Source organism: Ascidia mentula, chromosome 5 (genome assembly GCF_947561715.1).
Source record: "Ascidia mentula chromosome 5, kaAscMent1.1, whole genome shotgun sequence".
NCBI lineage: Eukaryota > Metazoa > Chordata > Ascidiacea > Phlebobranchia > Ascidiidae > Ascidia > Ascidia mentula.
The window spans coordinates 5134254-5159546 of record NC_138570.1 but is presented as its reverse complement, the minus strand read 5'-3'; the positions used below and the strand labels follow the sequence as shown (position 1 = coordinate 5159546).

General features: G+C 48.4%; 1 protein-coding gene across 1 annotated transcript; it reads left to right on the top strand.

Annotated features, from left to right (window-relative positions):
* The first annotated feature begins 639 nt into the window (after window positions 1-639).
* Window positions 640-24674, top strand: LOC145901866 (uncharacterized). Its single transcript, XM_082989673.1, has 2 exons — window positions 640-2311; window positions 23355-24674. Exons 1-2 carry the CDS (start codon window positions 803-805, stop codon window positions 23520-23522), a joined length of 1677 nt encoding a protein of 558 aa, XP_082845799.1. The 5' UTR covers window positions 640-802; the 3' UTR covers window positions 23523-24674.
* Window positions 24675-25293: the final 619 nt, after the last annotated feature.

Sequence of the window (25293 nt, the reverse complement as noted above, 5' to 3'; positions counted from 1 at the left end):
CCGTGGCCAGAACTGTCAACATTATCAGGTGGTTGATACGGCGTTCGGATACCAGCTGATCGCGTTTACGTCACGACAACGAGGAGAGAAGGGCGCGAGAAAAAAAGGCGAGAGCTCATTTCCACTTTCGTCTTAAGCGCCCGCCAGCAATAGGAACGGGTTATTTGTCAGTTGACAGCGTGCCTGAAAGGTCTTCGTTTAACTAGGTTTACAGACAGAATATGGGTAGGCTTTCGATCGAGCCGTACACGGGTTCCTAACTCGTGGTCCAGCAACATAGTAAGTTCTGGACAGTTCATGATACCGAGGTCTGCTGTTACGTAGCCCTGCTTATTACCTCTGATAGATTGGCTGTCAACTGATAGGTACCAGCAAAACGTGATATTGTTAACTGTAACCGCCCTCCGCGCCCGCGAAGGCAGGATGTTATGAATTGGTTTGTTGTTCGTGATGTCGACGCTGTTATTGCAGTACAGTTACATGATACCAGGCTTCAGTGTCGACTGACAACGTTCGAGTTTTTACGCAAATCGGCAGCGAGTGCCGCTGGAGGTGTTTTGAATAATACTTAATGGCCACCAGCGCCTGTGCTGACGTAAATTTCCTGTTTTGGTTATGATCATATCACTAGCTGCCTTTTCGTCGTTTCGCAGCGTGCGACAACTAACGACCCAGAATATATATATACGCTTAGTTCTGTGTACTGTGTACTGTTTCCATCGTTTTCTGTACCAACCCCGTGGATTTACTTCGTCGAACGCACAAACGAAGGACGTAAAGGTCAGAAGAATTCATCACAAACATGTTACAGCCAAAAAACGCGAGCACATCAAGCTCTGAAGCGATGTCTGCCGTCTACATGAGCCTCGGTTCCCGCGGACATATTACAAAACCTCCGGGCTCCCCTGATTCTGGCATGGGGTATGAGAGTGAAATTGACAATGAAGAAGAAGTTGTCACGAATCGCAGACTCAGCCAACACAAGGCCATGAGCAGCCTTCACGCGTCATCGCCTTCACCTACGCTGGAGTGCATTAACTGCCCTGAAATGCAAGACGCCCCTCACGACGTTTTTGATGGGAACTTAGCCAAAGTAAACGGACCCGCACCTGTCGTCTTGAAGCAAGAAATAAAGACCGAGCTCGAGGATAATATGCCACAGTGCAGCAACGACAGCAAGATGGCTGAGATATTGGCCGAGCTCAATAACTTGCCGGACACCAAAATCGAGCTGCCTCCACCATCAATCAGCAGCCAGAAAAAGCTGGCCGCCCGCCCTGGTTACGTGAAGAGGCCGATGAACGCCTTCATGATCTGGTCGCAAATCCAGCGACGAAAGATTATGGAGGAGACGCCGGATGTTCACAACGCCGAGATCAGTCGCAACCTTGGCAAGTTGTGGCGAGAGCAGCCAGAGTCGCAAAAGATGCCGTACATGATCGAAGCCGAGCGTCTCCGTCTACAACACATGCGCGACCACCCCGACTACAAGTACAAGCCGAAAAAGAAGGCCAAAGGCCCACAGGGCAAAAAAGCCGCTGACGAAAAGGAGGCTAAGGTCGACAGCCCAGAGATCGCCCCTGTCCCAAAACTCGGCGTTTCGCGGGGAAGTCCGTCATCCAAACGCCCTCGCAAACGTAAAGTGGTTCCAAACCAGCCTAAGGTCTCCGTCGCGATGGCCGGGCCTACATCACCCACCAACATTCCCTATGAGCCTCAGCAAGTGTCAAAAGCCATTTTCAATCCGATCCAAGTAGCTCTTACGCCTAGCAGCGTACACCAGGGTGCTATGGCTGTCGAAAACTCAACAACGACAGTAACGATCAAGGTCGAACCGAGCGGAGCCGGACTATCCAGTCTCACCGCTACTCCAGCTCCGCCGCGAAAGCGCCCACGAACGCAATCCGAAACAACGACCAGACGAGACGAACAAATGAGCCCGAAGATCGGCCTGATGAAAGGCACTCTCATCCACGCCGTCGCCGAAGGAAGCCGTCAGTTCATTCTCGTCCCGAGCACGTCTGAGGTTCGAGCAAACGTCCCTTTTGCAACCACCAACAGCAGACCGGGGAGCGCACCGCAGATCCACAACAACAAGGAACATACCGTGGTTTGTTACACGAACGGATTTGTGCCCATCGCCAAGGTCCACCCCGACCAGGAAAACGTTAGCAGCGTCAGCATTGTGAACGGTTGTGTGCAGTCGTCATCCAGTGTTACGCCGAAGACGGAAGTGGACGTTATCAGTACGAATGACACGCGGATCATGTGTGAAGCTCTGGGAAGCAACTGTTTTCAACAGCAAATTCAGGTAAGCCAGGTCGATAATCGCGTTAACTTACAGGAAAGCCGCGTTTCTCCCGCATATATCTGTCATGTGTTATCCGAACTTTCTCACGGAAAACGCTGCGGGCAGGTATTGTGAGCAAAGTCCATGGCGTCCATTAAAAACTCATCGTTTTGTGGAAAAAGATAGTTTCGACAGAACTATCGGTTACCCAACGCCTGTTTCATAGACCCGTCAGGCCGTGAGTCACCGTGCGGTTTCCCCAAATAGGCGTCGCCATGTAGATTTCCCTTTACCACTCCGCTTGAGGCTTTGTGAGCTGAGTGAAACTCATTGCGGTTTTCAGTAATGGTTCAAACCAATGTTTCCAGTTTACATTGCGCCAAGTCAGCGTACAACTTTGTGATACAGTTAAGTACAAGGAGGTCGCTTCTTAAATGCTCGGGGTAATGTTTCCAAGTTTGACATAAGGCGGCCATCGGTATTAGTTGATTTGTGGTACTGTCAAGCATGCCACACTGTGCAATGTTGCTGTGCTGTTTATTAACCCGCAAGGCGTGTAACGCTTACTCATCTGGCGACCTTGGCGACTGTTAAAACATCTGCGCCTCGTGGGAGCTCGCCACGTTGCCCTTGTTTCAGAGCGCGATTTTCATAGTAAAAACCCACTTTTTTGAAAGCCCGAGATTCTTGCTAATTAATGACAAACCTGCCCCGCGCACTTTGAGTCGTTTTACTGTCAGCAAAAGCCGGCAATTTAAACTGTGCGGAAATCTCGGATTACACGAAGCGATGAAAGCGATTGACGAGAATGGGCCTTCCACTAAATTCCGCGTCGCCTTTGAGCGGGATGCTGTCAGCTGTGTGATGCCTTCCCTCCTTGTCACGACACCCAACTATGCGAACCCTAATGGGTTTAATTGTATTGACTCACTGTGGTTTGTGCCCTATGGACCAGGTAGTTTGAAACATTTTACTCGGGCTTTCCAACGGCGCGCAGCTGTACCATCCTCGTGTAGTTTGCATATACCAGTGTCGTTGCACTTTCTCTAGCTCCGGTGCGCGTTCTGCAAACTCACACCGACCGTAAGGAGCCCGTTTAATTATTAATTCTTAGAAACTTTCAAACAGCGTTGCGCGCACGTGGAAATTGTTTGTAACAAGGTCAGAAGCCAGCACGTTGCAGGGCGGCTATACGACCTCACCCTTATGGTTATTTTTTTATGCGAGCAAGGAGTATCATATAACCCGCTGGCGGCCTCGACGCGCTTCTCGCTTTTGTAACGTTTCATAAGTCTCCCGGTTGTCATAGTAGCCTCGGCACAGAGCACACTAAGGGCCAGAGTCGACCCAGCAGTGTCACAATGGCCCGGCTTGTGTATTTACGCTTGGGGTCAAGTTTTGTCCCTTTGTGGCACTTTCGCCTTCTCAATGAATCGAGCTTGCCTGAGCCCAATGTTCTCGGTGCTGGGCACGCCTTTTGCGGCATAACGGCTATTCGCGCCACTGCGGTTGTGTTGGTGATGCGGTAAATCCATTATACGACCGGATGCGTGGCGCAGCGAACTGGAATCCACGCGAATCTGCTCCTGTTTGCAATGGCTGCATCGCGTCGTAAAGCCGCGCGTCGAAGCGCTGGAGTTAATTGCCACAGTTTGGAAGCAAACCGCACCACCACAACGGAAGCGCAAATTGAAATTACATGTTAAGCGATGATGAGCCTTCTGTATTAAATGCGTTGCCCTTTCGAAATGTCTTATCAATATACCGCGACCTCATGTGCTTGTTTTCGGTCGCATTTTGGATTTTTCCACTTTGTTCTGGGTCTCTTATTGTATACAATAGGTGAAGTGGGTGCTTTGTGTCTTGAAACAAGTGGCGTTCCTTTCTTAAGTGGAAGCGCTTTTGAGTGGTTATTGAGGCTTTCCGAGACGCCGCCTGAGAACGACTTGGGGGACTTCGACTGGCGTCAGTTACATCCATTTGGTTTCATTCACTTGCGTGATTAGTTTTGGCTGAAATGTTATGCCCACTCGTCTCCCCCAGTCTTTCGCAGTGACTAGGCTAGTAACGAGCACGTCCCAGTCGTATTTAAATACCACCCTCTATTTAGACTAGGGGGATTTTCGCGCAGCCTCGCGTACGTTCCCAAACATGCTGTCCCCGGGCGCTTCGCATGTCAACAGGAAAGACACTTTCTCACGCGCGAGCCACAAGGCAGTTTTGGTTGTCGGAAGTGGACCAGCCGGTTAGGACAACTTTCAAGTCCCCGTGTACCCAGTTGACTTCACGCACCTCCCTTTCTCCCACCTTCCGCGCTTTCGAGATACCTAAAGCATAAGCAGCGGCTGAATCTACTTCAGCGGTTGTACGCGACGGACTGATTACGTCATTGTGCTCCGGTTACTCACTGCCTACGTCACGAGGGGCGGAATTGACCGTTTATGGAAGTTTCCGCAAGGCGACAAGTGTTGGAGTTTTTTTACTTTCGACAAAATTCATTTCCTTGACAAAGAGCAGTAGCCGATCACAGATTCTGTTGTGATTGCGCGCGGATTTCCCTAGCGTATGTTTTCGTTCCGGCTCTGGCCAACCGTTAGACTGGGTGCCAACGCCTAAATTTAGCCTGATTCCGACAAGTATTGAAAACTTGTAACGAAGGCTCTTTTTCAAACCAGCGCAACGTTTTGTCAGACTCGAATCCTAATTTGTTTTGCTTGTTTGTAGTACGCGAGACGCGCCCGGAAAACTCATTGTTACGTCACGGCTGTGCGTCACGCCAGCTCCCGCGGAATGTTTATGGTCTGTGGCAAAGGCGAAACTTTTCATTTGCAACGCTCGTAACCCATGCAGGGCGCTTTACGTCAAACGTATAACCAAAATCGAGACCATTATAAGCATTCTTACATATATAAATATGTATATATATATAGTATGTTATTAATCAGCAGTGTTATCACTTATTTTATCCAGTGTCAAAGCCTTATCCACGGGCCATGCGTTGTGCGTCATACCTTGCCTCGTGAGTCGCGTAATCGTTCGAGATTAACTTTACAATTAGCAAGCGCTTTCCCCGAAATGTTGTCCTCGCTGTCTTGCTACGTCATTACACGGTCTGTGGCTCAGATTCATTGCGCTGACGTTGGAGTAGTATTGGAATAATAGCGATTGAATCCCCTCGGGCAAAACAAGTCTCAAAAACACATACCCCGAAACATGAGGGTTTTGTTTGTTTCGAGTTATGAACCTCATTTCGAACCCTGCGGTCCTTGGCTTACATAATTCCAGTCACGTGTTATGGAACGGCCAAAACTTTGTCTTTTTTTCCCTTGCGAGTTTGCAAAAGGGCAGAGCAGGCTAAATGGGAAAAATGCAAGGCCAGGTCAATAGGTTCAGGCAATTTGTATCGATCTGAAGGCTTGTGGAGTGAATATCCATGCATCCATGTTGAGCTTGTTTACGTGGATGCCTGGCGTCGCTTTTGCGCACCGCGCGTAAATCTTTGGTGAGTTTCGTTCGAAAATCACCTAAACATGTTTACCGCTTCGCTGGCGCCCGTATCACGTGACTCGCGGGATCGTGGATGCACGATGAAAACACCGACCTGAGTGTTTTCCACGTTACGCATACGCGCCACTCCCGACACTCGGGTCAGTGAGTTCGCTGGACGTGATTGGTCGACACAAACACTTGGTGGGCGGGGCATCAACGCCAGTGCGAACGCGCAGGTTATGCTCGTTAAGTGGGACATTTAACATACCTCGGAACTTTGCTTTGACTTTTACTCTGGTATAAACACTTGTTTACATAGCGCTGCTTGTTTATGCACGGCGTGTTAGTGCAGGCGAATTAAACAACAAGTCCACACACGTCGAAATCATCGATCAAGGATCATCATCGCCTGTTTACTACCGTCTGCGAAAAACAAACCCCTCTGGGCGACTGGGACCCAATAACAAGACTCCTGTCACGTGATAAACCGCGTGGCGCAAGCGAGGTTACCGACCTTGGTACTGGAAACCCGCGCCTGCGGTAGAGGGTAGACCTGTTGTGATCAGATAATTTCCAAGTCTGTTTTGAACTGGCGAACTGGGTCGTCCCGTGATGAAACAAATAAAAGTGTAGGGGGTTTGGTCGACGTCGTATCGCGATCAATCCATCGCGTGATGAGGGCGTTTTTTTCGGGCGTTCGGTTGTTGATTTCGATGCTGCAGCGAGCGAAAACGGTGAGTCAGCTTCCCGTGCTGCAGGCAAACAAAAACAAGCGGAATGTGTCGCACAGTGGAGACTCTGAACCGTCTATCGCGTTTTCCCAGCTCGTCGGGCCCTAGGTTACCGCAAAGCGGTTGGCATGCGGCTGTCTGTCTTTACACTGCACCAGCTGCCCTTGGGCAGGTGCATTGTTGTTCGACCTGCTGCGCAAGGGGCAGGATTCTAAGCCGTTGCTGAAAAACAAGATATTATTGACTTTGGCCTCTTCGGCTGCTTTTCCGCAAGATGTTGCTCTCCAGAATGTGGAGTTGAACTTTTCACCTCACCAGTATTGGTTAATAATTTGCGTATTCCGCGTTACGAAACTCGTTTCACGTTTCTCTCTGGAAAGGGCCAGGTTTCGCTCACGCTGCCCAAGTATTTGATCAACGCGCAACGACGTACGGCCTTCACCAATCATTGTACAGGACGATGACTGATTGTCGCAAATTAACCAACTTTCCACGCGATTTTGTGCTGATGTGAAAGCACGCCTGTTACGACCTTTAACAAATACTTTTCGTCGAATTGGTCATGTTTTGACTGCGATCGTGGACTGCCAGAGCAGGCCTGGTGGCCACGAACGACTGTCACGCCAAGGGCGTTCTGTCTTGCGGTCCACGTAATAAAAGCCTTCTGTGTTTCGTCTCTGAGCGTTGGCAAAGGGCCTGTCCACAAACAATCGTAAAACATATTGTGAGGGCAGATGGCTCTCACTCGATTGTGTCACGCTGGTCAGCTGGTCACTGATTTTTCGCAATGGGTTTTCAAAAGCGCGAACCGCCTTTCTATGTGGCGCAGGGACAAACAGCAGACCATCTGTCGCTCGGAGAGAGATTGCGCTGAGCGGGCGGCATATGTCTGCCTGGAGAGGCGGGGTTCTCGTTGGAAAGGCACAAGTTAGTCGATTTTGCTTCCGACCTCGTCGCGAACTTCCACGTGACAAATGTCGCGTTAGTCACCTGTCCCTCGGCACGTATTCATTTGGAACTCTCGACACTCGCGCCCTTCGCGCTTTCAAACTCTTTTCATGTGTGCTCAAACCGCGTGACACTCGAGCGACGTCGATATATTTGCGAAACAATCAGCGTAACGGCCACGCCAGGCCACATATCAAACACACCGCCCAAATGAGATGAAGACCTGGGTGTTCTCTGACATGCGTCATCGGAGTGCAGATCTCGATTTCTTCATGTGTGTAAAGTTTTTGTTTCCCGGCTTTAGATTTGCGATGGGTGGAAGCTGTTGCGTCATCGCCCGTACACGTCACCGAACGGAAATGCGAATGTGGTTGCCCACTTTGCCTTGCACGTTTCCTAGACTTTTTCATACGCGATTTTTTTTCTGTTTCCGGGCTCGTGTTGATATTTCCCCCGTCTAGTCGCACATTTGCATTCGACCGTTACCATATCAGTCCCGAGCACAGCCGCTGGCCTTTAGCGCCACATTTCCACAACGCTGGACCCAGTTACCGGCCACGTACCAGTGCCTATCACGCACGTGGAATGCTAATAGGAGGCAACTTTTAACGGGGTAAAGGTCGTCATTGAAAACATGTTAAAACTAGACCTAATCACCTTGTTATCGCTATGATAGCGATTTGTCAAATATCGATTTAATTAGAGGCAGTTAGGTGCAACACCGATACCCCCGGGCGCCCACGTCGCGGAAATCCAACCATAATTGTTGGGATTAGACGCTCGAGCGATAGCTGTCGGATCCTCGCTGACGTCAGAACAAGTCGAAATGCGTTCGTCTAATGCTTCGGACGCACCGCGTTTCATCGACCAATCTATAGACTTGGTCCCATCAAAATCCGCTTTGGAATCAACTTGGACAAGAGCTAAAGCCGTGAAAACGAAACTTTAAACTGCCATCCGATTCTTCAGTTTCCAAGTAATATGCTTTCCTGAAATGTCACGCGCAATGGAGTAGGCCGTATTGGGACGGGAGTAGCCTCCAATCACTTACAATAACGCGTCCGGCGACAGTTGAGAAAACGATGCTGTTTGGTTTGCACAAAACACACAAGCACCTGGCCTCGCTTTCGCCGCTTCGCGTCACGCTACACAACCAGCGCCGTCGCCAAATTCGATCAAGGGTCGAGGGGCCCCTTGAGTGCCCCCTTGTATGACGTCATGCCGAGAGTAGGGTAACAACGGAGATGAGGGAGGCTCAACGCATTGCGGCTAATCCTCTGTGAACAAGCGACTTCTCGAGGTTTTCGTGTTCCGAGCGCGATTTCGGCGCCTATTTCTGCACGCCTATGGTTCCAATTCCCCACGTTTCAAACGTCAGCGTCTCTTTTGAAGTCCTCTGCTTTATGTATTGTGTCGGGATTAATGTTAACCATTGAGCAAATACATGACTGGCTGTACAATCGTCGCCGTCATGACAATTTCCATCCCGTACATTCAGTCGTTCGGGTTATTAACAGCTCTTTGCCTGAGCCATGACCTCACAATTGGCGACAACAGGTGCTCGCGCGGCGGTTGCCCCTGGGAGCGGACTACCGGACTGGTCCCATGAGATTTTACAGTTGCACCTGCCTTTTGGGAATAGCAACGTCACTTTTTGTTAATATATGATCAACAAGACAGCAGATCATTGCCTGCGAGGCTACGAGGAAATATTGAAACCCTACATTAAGTTATCAATCTCGTTCGGTGCGGGACGACGACATCTCGATGTTTTCTTGCCCATCTGCTGGCTCATCGCCGTGTCAACCACTCGCTATATGTCATCAAAGCAAGCGGGGGTCCTTACGCACTGCCTGGGTCGTGCGCTCATCGAATGGACTCGGAGAGCCTCGTTGGCATTTTCCAACCTCGCATCCGCGTGCGATAATGCCGCCTATTGCCGACCCTCAGCTTGCAATCGATTGCCCGGTGCTTATGTAATTAAGCAAGCTCTGGCGCTTTTCCGAGCGACCAGCCGGTTTCCTGGCATTTGACGCGCGCGCTTCATCGACAGTTTATTGGCGCTCAGCGGTGGAGAACGCACAAACGTTTGGCTGCTCGGCATTGAAGAGCGCTTCTCGTGCTAGGAATTGGGTCAGAGTGTCTTGTCACGTGTTCGGTTCTGTCCACCCAGCCTTTTCGCTGTGGAGTGCAATTTTGAATCCAATGAGAGTGCGTCTGAGCTTCTTGTGCGCCGACCAATGTAGTTTGGGTTTCCTCGGGGTCGCTTCCGCAGTCTGGGCGTCGACAATCGGCTTTCACACCGAAGCAACGCGAAGTCTTCCACGGACAATTTCACCGATCGTTCATTGGCGTTTGTTGTGTGATCGTCTGGGTTTGCTTGCGTTCACAGCAACCAGACAACAGCGAGAGACGATTTAAGGCTGTTTCATGCGAAACCGCTACAATGTCACGGATACAATTACCGCGCCGTCGCGTTGTACGCCTATTTGATTTCGCCGCTGGTTTGTACCCGATTGCCAATTAATCGTGGGAACCTTGTTTGGTCATTCATGTCATAGGCTCCACAACCCGTCGATTTAAGCTCACAACCGACTTTGAACTTGGAATTCAAAATACATCGTTGCTAATGCAAGACAGGCATCTAAGCAAATAGTCTGGTTTTTCTTCAACCCCTCTCCCCGTGTTGGGATAATTGGCCCACGCGGAATGGAGACACGGTGTCTATTTGTAGATCGCAACTGATGTATTAAAACGACAACGCTGTCTCCGAGGGTGTGTAAATAAACCGCGCACCATCGCTCGCGTAGCCTCTGTGGCGACTCTTCAGTGATGTCCGTTTGATCCTTGAAGTTAAATGTTGTCGGCACCCGCAGCCCCGACGTCGAAATTAAATTTAATAGAGTCCCGCGGCGAGGCCAAACTTTTACAACCGGTCGGTGCTGCCCGCTGTGTTTCCAGGCAATGGCACATTTCACGGCGTTTAGAAAGTTCACCGAGCTTATTAGCTTGGGTTTACAACCTGTTACCGAGAAAGCGGTCATGACAGCTGCGTTTCCCCCTCATCGTTCTGAAACTGCACCGATTGTTTTGGTCCAATCGACCGACAAGCGACAATTCCTGTTTAATCGCTTGCAATTTGAAAACCGAACAAGTCACTGTTTCTATGACTCAGCGGAGCGGCAATCGTTCGATCGTTCCCAAGAGTAGAAACGCAACGTCGTCACACCTCTTAATCCCCGCCCAAAGAACACGCACAGGCGTTTTTTCGGCCGGACATTCGCGGGTCATCGCCGAACTTGCGACTTCCGACAGATTCGCGACGGCGGTTTCATGTTTAAAGCGCTGTCGTTTGATCTTCCGCGTGCGACCCGCAATTAATCTAACCGCGGAGGTAAGGATCAAGTGCCCGCCAGTCGTCCTGGTAACATTCGCTCGCCTCTCAGGTTTCCGGGTACCTCGTGGCAACGGTATATTTACCATCTCATTATCACGCGAGCTGTTTCAGGGTAATGGCTAATATGTCACGCCCCGAGAATAATTTTATGGGCTCGACCGCTCTTACCCTTTGTGTATAGATAGCAAAGCACAGAGAAGCAATTTAAAATGTTACGTTTCATTTTAAAGCGTTAGTAATATAGCAAAATGTGTGGCTATATAGTTACCCTGTTTCCACTTGACACGGAATAAACGTTACTTTTCTATCAAAAATTATACTTGACTTACAATATGTTACTATTGCTGATGCAATTGAACTAGTAGAAGAGAAAGTTTCCATTACGCGGGCATGTTATGACGTTATTACCACGTGGCGCAGGATCTGACGTCGGAGAGGTAGTAATACTACTGTGAAATAAATGGGGGCGTGGTCACAACGCGACCAATCCCGTGCGACCAACGCCCACAACTGATACTAACGTCATCAATTGTCCATGCTGAATCATTCGACTTTAAAGGTTACTTTACGCAGATTAATGCAAATAAAAGTCACAGTTTACTTAAAAATAGAACAACCCCGCGTTCACAAGTAAAGTCGTTATTACGTCACAATGAATAGCGCGTCATAATAACACTTAGGTTGCTGAAAGAGGCAATTTCTGGCGCCGGAAACGGGACATTGTGACGTCGCAATGTGGTGTTTGTCGCTCTGTCACATGGGTGTGTGTGCAGTCTGGCATTAATCACGCCATGTATAAGTTCAACGGGGGACTAGTGTTACGTGAACAACAGCCAAATTGATAATGCAGCAATAATTGTCGTGTGTATGCGGTGTTTATAGTTTTCATTCAAATTCTTTCAAACCACGCGCCACGCCTAGTTATTCCACAAGCCCTGTGTGAAATTGCCTCTTAAACTCCTTTCCGCACGACACAGTATCTCTGACGACAAGAGCACAGTCACCGATAAACCAATCTCTGGGTTTGACGTTTTATCTTGTGGGCTCGGGCCAAGCGAGTGCGAGTGATGTGCTGTGCTTTCGTGGGCCACAGATTCTCCCCGCGTGATTCCAGGACCGCAGAGGTCGTAGCGGAGTTTGCCTGCGCCGATAAAGGTCATGTTTTTACCCGCACGTCTGTGGGGATCTCGTAATCCTGCGTGCGCAAAAACAATTGAAACGTGAAGGCAGAGTGGATCAGCCAGTTGAGCCGCTAGTCTTAACCTGTGCGTTAATTTTTGTTGCTCAGCCAGTCAAAAACTCTGGGAAAATTATGAGAAAATCTTATTGATGAATAAAAGGAAATCACCTCGTATATCACTTGCATGCATAGGACGTTTTTGAATACGACCATGACGCAACGTACTATCACCATTACAACATGAGGCTAAAAATGACCTTGTGTCCTTAAACAAATTACAGGATATCGCGTGAGTACCATGTGACTCATATACTTCTGAACACGTGTTGCACCTGCTAAAAAATGCGTCGCCTGTTTAAAATTAACCGCGTGAGCTCCCGTGTCGCCAAGGACCACGGCGTTATGTGGCGTGGCACCATTGTCGTGTTGTTACTTTAATGGGACGCGCGCACGAACATTTCGTCGCGACGCGCTTGACTGTAAGTTCACAATAGCGCTTATTGCGTCACAAACCGTTCTCTTCCTGTCTGTTCCCACGTGCTCCCATTATTTAGTGCAATGGAGGGTGAGTCTAAGTTCATGCAAGGCCAAGATCATTTCCCCTGACTTACTTGCCTGTTATTTTATCCAAATGGACCGATCCTTGCTGCGGTTTAACTCAAAGCAAGCTAAGGGTATATACGAAACACGGCGATACTGCAAAAGTATACACACGTGGACTATATCATTCTGTTCTGGGGCTTGTCGGGGGTAATGGAGCGTTGTAAACGTCAAACCAGTGGCTGAAACCCACCCTCACCTGGGCTAGAGTAACCGATCCAAACCCATTAATACCGTGTATACGCTTCCGCTCTGCAGGGCTTGTTGGTTCGTCCGTATCGCCTACAGCGGAAAGATTTGCTCTATACCCTAACATGACACCTGCCCGCAGCGTGACTGTCTCGCATTTTTATTAGTGTATTGTTATGTAATGAAACTCGATGATCGTTTAGGCTAACCGTGTTTTATTTTTCTTATTTTTCATGTTTCATCTACGATGTTGACGTCGCACACCAACTGTATTTCACATTAATCTACACACAACAGGTAAGAGCCCTTCTCGATTTGAATATTACGTTATCAGAACATGTTCGAGGGTAATACCGTATACTGCGGTCATTTCGTATTCGTTACTGAAATAAGGCCAGGGCGGAGATATCGATTTCGCCCTCGTAGCAGGGAGAAATTTTATGTGCACGGTCAGCTCGTTCGAATGCGTTCTTTTGACGCAAACCCAACTGGAAAATTGACTCCAACACGAATACAGGGTCCCCGTAAGGCAATCCTACCTTGTGAATAAATTATGAAGGCAACTTTTCGCCTCGACCTCATTTTTCCTTCCCTGTCGTACGTGAATGCGAAAGTGGAAAAAAGCAGCGGTTGGTTTTGAATCGACCCCATCTCCGTGCGCTGTCAGCCCTGTTGTCGCTGGCCCCATTGTCTCGCTGCAAATTACTTCCTCTGGGCATGTTTTGTGTTCACCCTCGTGCCTGAAACTGTCACCCTCGCGGAGGGGAGAGGGCAAAAAACGCGTGGGGAATCCGCCTTTATGGGGGGGGGGGGCACAGGAAACGGGGGCGCGCAATAGTTTACTTTTTCTCGGGCAGGCATTGTTGGAGCGACGCGACGGTTGACCCGCAAATACCCGCCTTTCCGCCCTCGGTGTGGCGCCAACTGTACCAAGAGCCCACACTGTGCCACGTGGGGATGCGTTTCTTGGTACCGACTCTCGTAGAAAGTCTTTGCGTCCTCGCGAAGTCACGTTTTCAACTGTACTGGGGGGTTATCCCGGAAATCTGGCCAGCATTTGCCTGTCATATCGCGTTGCTGCGATTTTCGCGACTCAAGATTCCGTGAGCCAGTAAACCCATTGGCACAGTAGGAACATTTACGATTTTCATTAACCACCAAATCGACATATGGCTGGCGCGTTTTTCGGCTATTGCGTGTGCTTGGCTTTCCGTGTTCCATATGTTACCCGGCACTTGTGTAAGCGACCCTGGGGCGTTACGTGCACACAGCACAACGCCTTGAAGATTTAAAGATAATTAAAGCTCAATCGTATCAATTGCTAAGCATTTTTAATTAAAAATTTTCATATAAACGGTGCCGTGGAATTTTTGCGCTGCCCGTTTCCGCGCAGAAACATCGTGCGCTGAGGTTCTCTCGCCACGTGGTCGTGGTTTTGTCGTGCCCGTTACGCGTGGTCGCAATTTCTTGCCTCCTTTATCGAAACTCGGGGATTCGGCGAGGCACCGCCTTGAACAAATGATTGACAGGTGGCGTAAGACACGACATGGTTGCTTGGTAACAGTTGACGCATGAACAAAGCTCACAGCACGCACATTGGTCAAACACTTATTAGTCATACGGTTATTATGTAGCTGTGAATGGTGGTAATGACGACCAGGCCTGCATTGATTTTTGGTCGTGAAGAGAGGGTCGCTTGATAAAAAGGACGGTGTTTTCCAAGTGGTGGAGGTTGAATGTGTTTCCATGGTGCGTTGGGCGTTGGTTTTGCTTTTAAACAAACAAAGAAGCCTCTGTTTGAAAGCGATAGCATTGGAAGGGAGGGGAAGTGGAAACAAAACGACTCGTGCTTACAGTGCTGCGATGAATCACCGTCGTATTGCCTTTAACGAAACCCATGACAGTCGTTTTCTTTGTGTTGGTTATTTCCACTTTCGTAACATGGTTGGCCGTCTCTTCGCCTTGAGGTCAAACAGTCAAATGACAAGGTAAAAAATGGTGGTGAATGTGACGTATTTATCCACTGTTGTGTCGTGAGTTGTAAAGCCGCGGGCAAATATTGACCCCGACCGCTGCGGGACCGTTTTCCTTTGATGGCGTTCCGTGGGCTCTTGGCGTGTAGGCGAATTTCCACCGAAAATCGATTCGATTCGTCTTCAGGAGTCCCTCCTTCAGCGCCCAGTACGAAATTGAGCTTTAATTTGCACCGAGCAAGATCAGAAAAAATGCGTTAATTTGAGTAATTGCCGTTCGCTGAAGCGCATGTCGTCGTGGCATCACAAATCGTTGCCTAGAGCGACTTGTGTGCAAAAGTCACCGATCAGCGCTAGTTGGTCCAAAAATGCCATGTCATCCTTATTCGATTTTTACATAGTGCCACCTTGTGGTCCCCATAACAAACTATTGGGCAACCATAAATCGTAAGTGCGCCCGTGTCTCTGTCACGCATTGCTCACGTACTTTTGCATGCTTGGGTGCAGATTGCGCCATTGGCCCTGAATCAGTCGACAAGCGTGCGCTTTGTTTGATAACAAGGCAAGGCGCAGCGTGGTGCAATGTGGCAACGTGCACCAATCGCTGCACGACCCGTCTAGCTGACCGAGGCCCACTTGGACTGCTTTGCAAGTCCGATTACAGTGGGATAACGTTTTACCCATTGCTTGGGTATTGGAGCTATTTCCTACTTGTAACAAGCATTGCTAAGATTGCCGACTGACATGATGCAGATGTTGCATCAAAAATATGTTTGAACTGGCGTAAATGGCGTCGGTTTTTTTCGATATAGTTTACTCCACACCAACAACTCTTACATCATGGTGAAACCAACCGCAGCCTCGAGGTGTGCAGGTCAAATCCCCTATCACCCAGCAAGCCACTCCCATAAAAACACAATTTGTTCACGCGCCCTAGTTTGTGACGTAAGTGGGACCTGGCAACTTCACCAAGGGCTAATTTTAGACCACACATTGTGTTCGGACCATGCGCGACGCACTGGCACCTGTCTGGGTCATCCGTACCCTAAACAACGCCCAAACGGCCCCAGTAATGACCAAGTTTATGACCGCATTAAAAAGGTGCTCTATAGTTGTGGTAGTGGGCGGTATTTTATTCCTACCGCAGACTGCAGGTTGCGCCACACGTTAGCATTCAAACAAGATAAGACTTGCCCGCGCAGCGACGAGTGCACCCACATTAGCATAACCAAGCGCGATGACTAATTTTGCTGCGACGCCATTGGCTGGCGGCCTGTCCGGACCTGCCCGCCCCGATAAAATGATCCCGCTTTTGTGATCCAATTGGTGTTTTTACTGGAAGAGGAGGAAGGGTGCGTGCGGGCGTGCGTGCGGTGTGACCGCGAAGCGTTGGTGGCGCAATCGTAAACTGTCGCGACTGGGCACGACAACAACTGCAGTTTGGAGTTACAAACAAAGTTGTCCCTTGTATAACCGTGTACTTTGCGTGCAAATGGGTTGATGACAGCGCCAAAGTAAACAACGTGTTCGTGATGAAACCCGTTATGCAATCAGCCCTGAGGACCCAGCATAGATCACTTTCGCCACATTACAAAGCGCCATTTATCGGTTGCCTTCGTCATACATGTGTCACCTGACCTCGTAGACCTGCTGGCAGTTTGTGCGGTTGGACGATTAATGTAACTCGCCAGATCAAGCTCAAAAACAACACGGCATCGCTGGAACAGTAAACACGTCGCCTGGTTATGCAACGCCTCCAAGTACACTGTTTCGTAAGCCTTCCAAGAAAGGGGCCGCCCAAGGCAAGACGCTTCACTTGTTTGCTGTTGCAGTGCGATTTTTTAATTGGAGCCGAACGTATAAAGTGAGGTTTATCTACCACCTAAGGGTCTTGGTGACCCGGGGTCATCGGTTGGGGAATTCCCAGCCCATTTAAACTCTTGAGCGGGGTCTTGACGGGGGAAAGTTTCACGACTTTTTCAGACTCTCGACAGGCCGTGCCCATCGTGTTAAAGTTACAGCAGACGTGCTCGAGAGGAGTCGAGTGCTGTTCGGTTTCCCTTTGCTGGAGACAGCGTCGAAATGCTGCAGCCCTAAATGGGCCGACCTGCGCGCAAAACGCACAGCCTCGCCGCCTCCGACTTGACAGACTAATTTGATGCCGCACTTATCGGGTGATCGTGTAGAGCAGGGTCAGGGAATCCTGACTGCTCGGTTCGCCGTTTGGCGTCAAAACGTAATTCCAGCCCCGAGTCCGGCGCTTGCGAGCTTTAGGCCGCCCTTGGCAACTGAGAGCCGCTCAGAGTAAAAAAGAAATAAGGCGGGGGCGCCGCTGGTGTGACGACACAACGGGACCAATTCAAAATAAACAGAAAACAGCTGATCTCGCCTTTCCAAGAACTCCTCGGCCGAGCGCTAGTCGAGTGGCAATTGTGGAGCGGCGCACGAATGCCGCACAAGCGTTTTGCGCTGCAATGGCGACATTTGCTTGACATTTTATTGGCATTACCGGTTAGGAAGGGTGCCGTGGGCCGGATGACTTGCATTTGATGACCCAGGTGTGTTGCAGGCAATGTATTTCTACAAATATTACTGCATTACGACGGAGACAACGAATCAACGTTTAATCGCCCATTTAGTATGAAGCCCACACGCTGTTGTTTTAAGATCCTGATTGATTTTTGACCATTTTTATCGCATCGCAAGGGCGAGCGGTTATCACCACTTCGGTATCACGAGCCCCTGTTCTGGGTTCGGCACGGGAAACAAGATTAACGAGCAGCAATCGCGTTTGTTTATGTTGCGGAGGGCGCGCGCTAACCTGCCTGAACAATACAGAACAAGGGTACAAGTACGGTTATCTGCAGACAGCGAAGCAGCACTCAGACCAATGCAGTTGTTTGAGTCTCTTAATCCCCCACATGACCTTAGACCCGTGCAAAAGGCACTGGCGATGCCTTTGACGTGCCAAACGCAGGGCCCTGAAAATCTCCGGGAAGCCGTCCATTCATCAGAGGCTGGAATTATGCACGGCATTCGTTGATGCAACCGCATGCGCAGCTGGGATTAGATCAAACGCCTTGTTTAACCGTGTTAACAACATTACTCACAGTATAAATAAAAGGCTTGTGTAAACCTATCCATAATTTTTTCGCAATGGTTGCAATTATAGTGGCCTCTCGACTGGAATAGCACCAAACCCATTCTGAGCCCCGTGCTAAACGAATTATAAGGTTTCATGTAAGAGGGTCTTCGATTGTGCAAACAATTGCTGATGAAACTCCGAAAGGTGTTTTTGCGTTTGGAATTGTTAACAACTATAAACCAATCGCATACCGTAAGCCCGTCGTTCGTGCGTCATAGCTTCCGCTTCCTCGGACTCGTCATCCCTTTTCTACATAAACAATCAACTATTTTGTAATCCCCCCGTTCCTCCAGTCGTTTCCGGGTTTAACCGGTTTTGTGTTTGTGTTTGCAGTATCATGATCACCCTGTGTGATCGAAAAGGGAATGTACGCGGGGTTTTGCTTTTCCAAGACCCATGGCGCACACAGCGCACTTGGGCAGCACATGCTATGCTGTTGGGTGCGGATGTTTTTACTAAGTAACTTTAAGCGCACAAATGAGCTAGTGGCCAGAATGCGGTTTTGCCTAAAAGAAGACACTTATTGTGTGATTCAGGATTACAAGTCGCTACGAAACCGATGTTGAATCAGATGCTTGTTGATAAGAGTTAAGTGACGTTAAACCTTTCAGAGGATTAAGTTTGACACACTCACCACATTTGTCTCTTTTATTTATTGGCAATTGTGTACTATCTCAAAACCTGTCGGTAGCCTTTGTAAGTTATTCCCACAGTGCAACGCCGGACAATTCAACGGTGTTCTTGCGACTCAAATTGGCCCCTTTGTGGTGGTGCTCGCGGTCCGGGCCGCGTGGGAAAAGTGGCGCTCTTGTGGCTGCAACAAAAACACGAGCCTTATTGCTGTGCTCAACAGCTTCTGAGTCACTCGGGGCACTTACAGCCAACGGTGCTCTGAATCAATGGCCATTGATCAGCGTGCCCTAGCTTCCTTGATTAATTGAATTGAGGGAAATTTTGCCTGTTTTTATCTCGCGCGAGTAGGTTGGTATTTTCCCCTGTATGCTCGACGTATATGCACTTTGATGATGAACCGTATCTCCCGTTGTCGCCGTAGCTATATTAAAGCTCGGTTCATACACGGTGACGTTGAGGCCTTGGGTTCAACCGCCTTTATGTCCCTTTACAGGCCTCAAAATCACAGGTCATGAGCGTTAGATAATTCACTTTGGCTAGTTGATTGCTATGGTATATTGTCGACACAGAAGGCTTAACCTTATGTTAGAATTCATGAACCAGCATTGGCTTTAATCTGCTAAAGTTTAATCCACGCAAAGAATACGGCTCACTTGTCTAGCTTAACTCTGGATTTTGTACGATTGACCTTGTTACGTCGCTGCTATATGTGTGGATTGCATAAGCAGTCCGTTTTCTCGTTGTTGTTGACAGTGCATGGAGCCAGAGCCACAGGCTATGCTTAACATCACGACACTTGGGCGACACATTTCGGCTTTCGTCGAAAAGGGTTAATCAGCTTACCTCACTGTGACAATGATAGGGATTGCGCTTAAATCTCGAGGTGTAACTTTCTTTATAAAGGTTCACGTCTCCTGTTCCAGCCACCACGCTTTAACAAGTCGGAAAAATGCGCCTGTTTTGAGTAACTCTTCTGCATAGTTCCATATCCTACAAAGTCGGAACACCATTTCGATGTTAGGCACGGGGCAAACAGGACGGTCCCTCCCTCTGTTGGAAGCGTTTCGCTTTAGTGCCTAAATATAGCGGTGCGGTTTAATTCGACTAAAAACTTGTCGGGCAACTTGTTCAATCCGCTTGCTCAGTGGTGGGAAATGCGTATGCGAATTTCATACAATACGTCCGTCTTGCGAGACCCACTTAGATATGCATTTGGATCGCAACAGTAATTTTATCGTCGGCGTTCGGTTTGACCACAATGCATTGCACGGAGTGTGCAAACCGTTTGAATCCCGTCCACTCGTGTGTGTGTGTGTTTGGGGGGGGGGGGTGTTAAATGGTTGTTACTTCTTTTCGTGCGATCATTTCACAAACTATGCCGCATTCAATTATAAAAACCCTTTCCTTCGCGGTTATCATGTCAGGCCCAAAAGCCAGGCATCCCAGGTCGCCGTCACTCTATACTAACTGTGGTTGGACCCCCCGCGGAAACCACAGCTTCGCCCCCAACAGACGAACGGCGACGCAAAGTGTCCATAGGGCCTTAAAAACGCTTTGTGATTGCCAGTCCAGACAAACATCAAACAGGCGCCGAATTGTGATAAAAATGGGCACCTTTCTGCGTATCTGAAAGTTTTCATTGGCGCCGAGCCGCATCAAAGTCGCATGTCGAGCGCCTGTGTTTTTGTTGTTACTTGCCTGCATCATCAGCCCATCGCTCATGCTGTGGCGCGGCACGCCGTGTTCGCGGGATGTTTTGGTTTCGGTGAGCCTAAGCGCCAGAAGCACGAGAGAAACGTAAACAGTGCATTTCCCACAACGCGAGGCGTAAACACACGGAAGAAGGTAACTCCGGTCCCAACCTTATCCTGTCAACCCTCAATTGACAGAAGACAGTACAAAGTTACAACAGGGATTGTATACAGAAGACTGAAGTGTCCGATGCCCTTTTTGTTCTTATTCGCATTTGATTGACAGCGCTTGCGTCGTACGCAATTTAAGTGTGAAGGAAAACAGAAAGAAGCCGGTTTTCTTCTGATTGTATTCCAGTTACAACCCGTTAATTTTAAGTCCATCGACCAGCTGGCATTTTGCCAGGCCTAGGCTCGGCTCAATATTTCATCGAATGTCCCCCACCGCCGCAAACGTTTTACCGTGACGACCTCTGGACCCCGCGCTCTCATTTTAGCCGGGGCGCTGACAGATGACCAACTGTCGTTTTCACGTTGACGAAAATGCGGAGCAAAGATAATCGACATATTGCCGAGGTGTGCTTCCAGTTCGTAATGGGCAGATAAGAATGCTATCCTAAATGCACATATTTGGAACAGAAGACAACCTGAAATTTGCCGAGCGTTGGTTGCTCGCCTGCTGTCTATTCTCCACCATATAGCGGAAATAGCCTGTTGCGTGCATCATATGAGGTAGCGTGAACTGACCTCCGCAAACACACCAAGAACAACTCCCGCGTACCGCGCGATCAATATCCTTTTATTTTGAAAACAGGCAACCGCGAGCTCGCGCGTGGTCGCCGAAAACAAAGATTGTAATTCGGAGCAGTCAGCACAAACCGAAACCGCGCAGTGAAAAGCCTTTTGTTGCGCTCATTGGCCGCGCACTGCAAAACTGGTGCGGTCAATATTCGAACCAATCCCCGTCCGATCCAATTCGCTTCAAGTTGCCGAAGTCGAAGCTTGGTGGCAGTTCTTTTTACTTGGAGCCTTGGCTCAGGGTTGGTAAATTTTTCATGCCACTCGGTGTCCGGCTGCTCACCACTGCTTGGTCCATGCATTATTCATGCGCGCGCCTCCGCCAACCGAGCAAACACAATTCGACTCGCCCTCCCGCACGCAGAGCCCAGGGGGCGACCAAAAACCAAGTTTTGAAGCCCCTCGCTCAATATGCACTCGCCACTTGCTGCGTTTGCTATTTCCACCAAAACCTACAGACAAAGTGTTGTTTGCCCTTGTTTTCTGCTCGGCAGCAAGCGACGAAAACATAGAAAAGAACGTTTTGTCCTTAAAAGCCAGATCCACAATGCCCACGCGCTTGAGTAACCTCGGTCGCATCGTCTCTTTGCGAAAGCACCGGCATCCCGCTTATTGTTGGTACGGCCACTGGGTTTCGGTTACGTGGTATACGGGATATAACGTGGGTGATATTGTAAAGATATTGTAAAGATAAAAGACATGTAACGCGACCGCCGTGTGGAAGTTTCTGGACTGAATCACATTGTTGTTGCAAAGCCTCGGCATTTTGCTACATGCTAACGAGATTTTTCGAAACTGATGCCAAGCTATAGTAATAACCGAACGGGAATTTCGATAGCGCTTGTGATAAAAACAAAATTTTCCCTTCATCCTCTGCGGAAAATGCAGCGTCATTCGTGCAGCGTTTATAACGGCGGTTGGCTATTATTATATTCCCCGCCACCTCTCATGCGATGTTGAAGCGGCTGTACAAATAAATCGACAAGCCTACCGCAAACAACCGACTTAAAAAGCATTGACTCATGTTCTGCCTTCTTTGGCACGGCGTTTCGCTTCAAAACATTTGTACATGATTTCGCAAATTCGTCTTAGTTTGCATACAGCGCTCCAATCGAGTTGAATGTTACACCGAAACTGCTAAAACGCAACAGGTGATTTTGTACGTAAAAATAGCAGCAGTGGTGTAACACTTCGTTTCGGGGATTTTTCGCGGTTTTAGTACGAACGCCTCGTCTGTGTGGTTCTAGGAACTGTCCGGTCGATTGCGACCGTAGAAAACGTATGTACACTGCTTTCTATTGACATAAGAGTATGTGAACCCGTCGCACATTGGATCTTTGTGTACAATACCCTCAACCATGCGTGAGAATTACGGTGCAAGTCGGGAATGCTTAACCGTGAATCATGTTCCACGGTTTACTCATGCGAATTGCCTACGCACTCGGCGCTCGTGAACATCCTCGTAAACAAAGTTGTAATGTGATGAAATACTCGGATCGTGTTTGTTTGTGCGTAATTGGTTGAAGATCTGACTTTTACTTGAGGTAGTGTTGTATCTGGTTAAACCCATTGATCAGACAAGAACGACTGGTAACATCGCTTCGACCTCGGCTGTCAATCAAAGACTTGCGTGTGGTTATAATGAGGTTATTACACAAGCAATTTGGCTGCGCCCTCGACGAAGTTAAACGAATCGCTTTCGATGCTCCAAAACAAACCGCAAGCTCAGCGTGGGCGCTACATTTAGCACAGTGGGTTATTGGATACGTTGGAAATTAAAGCACGAATTGCGTTTAGCCGCACAATGTGGTTCGAATCGGTATCGCGCAATGAAATGAAATGGACACTCGACATATTCTCGACGGACTGACGCTGCCTTTGGTTTCCTGTTTGTTCAGGTATATCGAACGCGTGGTATCTACCCGACACGCGCGTGGTGCAATGCGCCGTTGGCTTCCATTAGTTGTTACCCCGGGCACCGGAAATACTGGGTTTATTTTGCTTACTGCTGTGCGCATGCCACTCCCCTTTAAAAACACAGTTTTTTCTGGCCCTCAGTGCCACGTGGGTTTGGACGATAAGGTGCGTCATGGGGTAATAGCGGTAGTTTTCAACCATTGAAATATACCTGGCCGAAATGGACCAAACCCTCGTACATGTTCTGCATCATTTAACGTGAGCAAAGCAATGTGTAAAACAGGGCACCAATGGTGTTTATAAATGTGCAGTGGCCCCTTTACAACGTACTGATAACAACTTTGGATCTAACAAAACCTTTTTTTATTCGCAGGAAGACTCCATCGACCTTGACCAAATAACGCTGGGATGCGGAATTGGTTTGGCCGACCCTTGCCGAAGCAAATCCCATTTCGACTTCTTCGACAGCGACAATGACGAGGTGCGACGACTTATCGAAAGTTCTGACAATTCTTGGCTCACGAGCGACCTCCTGTTGTAGACAGAGCGTCCTTCCCGTGCCCACCCCTCGCGCAAAGCCACGCCCAAGTGCAATTCCCAACGTTCCTGCTCGCGGTACACCCATTATACGAACCGAAAGAGCCCCGTTTCTTTAAATACGATTTATTATGTACCTCAATTTTACCTCCACTCTGCTTTTCCTCTAAGGCCTTTTTCATAGCGCCCCCAAAATCTTTTTATAACAGCCCCCACCACCCACCTTCTGCTTAACTTCTGTCGCGCATTTGATTTCCAACCCCGAAGCGAAAACCCACAACACCAGCGAGCCTCCGTCAAACGAACTTAGCCGATTCCTGGTTTGCGTTTATGTAGAGACAGATGCTGCGTTAGCGTTCATGTTTTGTGTCCTGCGTGTCCTGTACATACACATCTCCCGACTTCGTGTCGTTTTTGTGTTTACCGCGCCTGATTCGTCGTCCGATGTACAGCAAGTAGTTGTGCCGTTTTCATTAAATTTCTATGTACACAGATCTCGCCTTCCCGCAGCAAATAAAATCTCGTGCCCTTTTGTTGATTTCATGTTCTGTACTGCATTTCGGTCACACGTTGGGTATGCTGTCTGTTGATTCGTTCGTCGTTTCGTTTTCGTTATTGACCGAGAGTTGAAAATTGAGGACGTATTGCTGCCATGTCATACGTACAAACGTCTTCGCTTACATACGTGACCCCCCAGAAACTGGGGGTGATTGTGCAGGTTCCAAATCTAAGCGAGGCGGTTGTTGTTTGTGTACGAAATCCGAAGTAAAATCTTAAGATGAAACCGTTTTGTTCCGGAACCTAAGCGTGCTTGTCCTTAAAGTCATGACGACAATTTTCCTTTTCCTTCCGCGCTCGCTGCCAATTTCCTTTTGCTATATTCCCCATTTTCCCCTCGTTACCCACAAAAGTAACATCTGCCTGTTATTTCCACGCTTTGTTTCATTGCGCCCCTGTTGGTTTTGTACATATCTCTATTGTTTGTGATCTCCGCTGGCTGGAGAAACGACTCCCAAACCGACATTTCGTTTTTTTTCGTTTAGTTTTTACTTCTTGTTCTTCTTTTTTCCCTTTTTTGTTTTGTTTTTTTCGGCTCCGCGTGCATTCATTATCGTATCGCCTCCCGACTTCGAGGCATCGATTAAAAGCTCACTTGTAAAAATCCTTGGTACTTTTTCGTGCGATGGTCATATTTGAAGCGGGTATGTTTAAGCCCATAGGAAGGCCAGGGCCACGACCAGAATCATTTAAAATTTAATGTAATCTGCAAGAATCAAGAAAATTGTTTGTACAGTTGTTTTATTTATTCATAAACTCTGCAGTGCAAAGCAAAGCCTAATGAACTGTAAGCCTAAGTACAGGCTAACTAAACACGCCAAAGGTCATGTAAACGTTTCAACCAAACCCTTATAGGCCTCAAATACTACTGTTTTTGTACAATAAAAACATTTGTAGTGATTTTACCGTCACGCTTGAGTAATCGTTTAGTTTCGCGCCAAAACAGTCGTTCGACTAATTCAAGTATTTTTATCAAAAGGCAGATCAAGTTGACTTTGCACAAAAAACTGCTGCGAACATGCAAAGAAATGAGGAAAATGGCATTGGAGCTCTACTAAGGGTCAACAATAGGGCTAGGCTTTACTGAATTAAGAATATTTACAAACGGAAACTAACTTAGTTCAAGTAAATAACCGTATAAATCGATGCCTGGGAGCTTAGTTGGATAGCATCTCATACTTTTATTTGACTGCAAAGATAAGACAGGTTTATATATA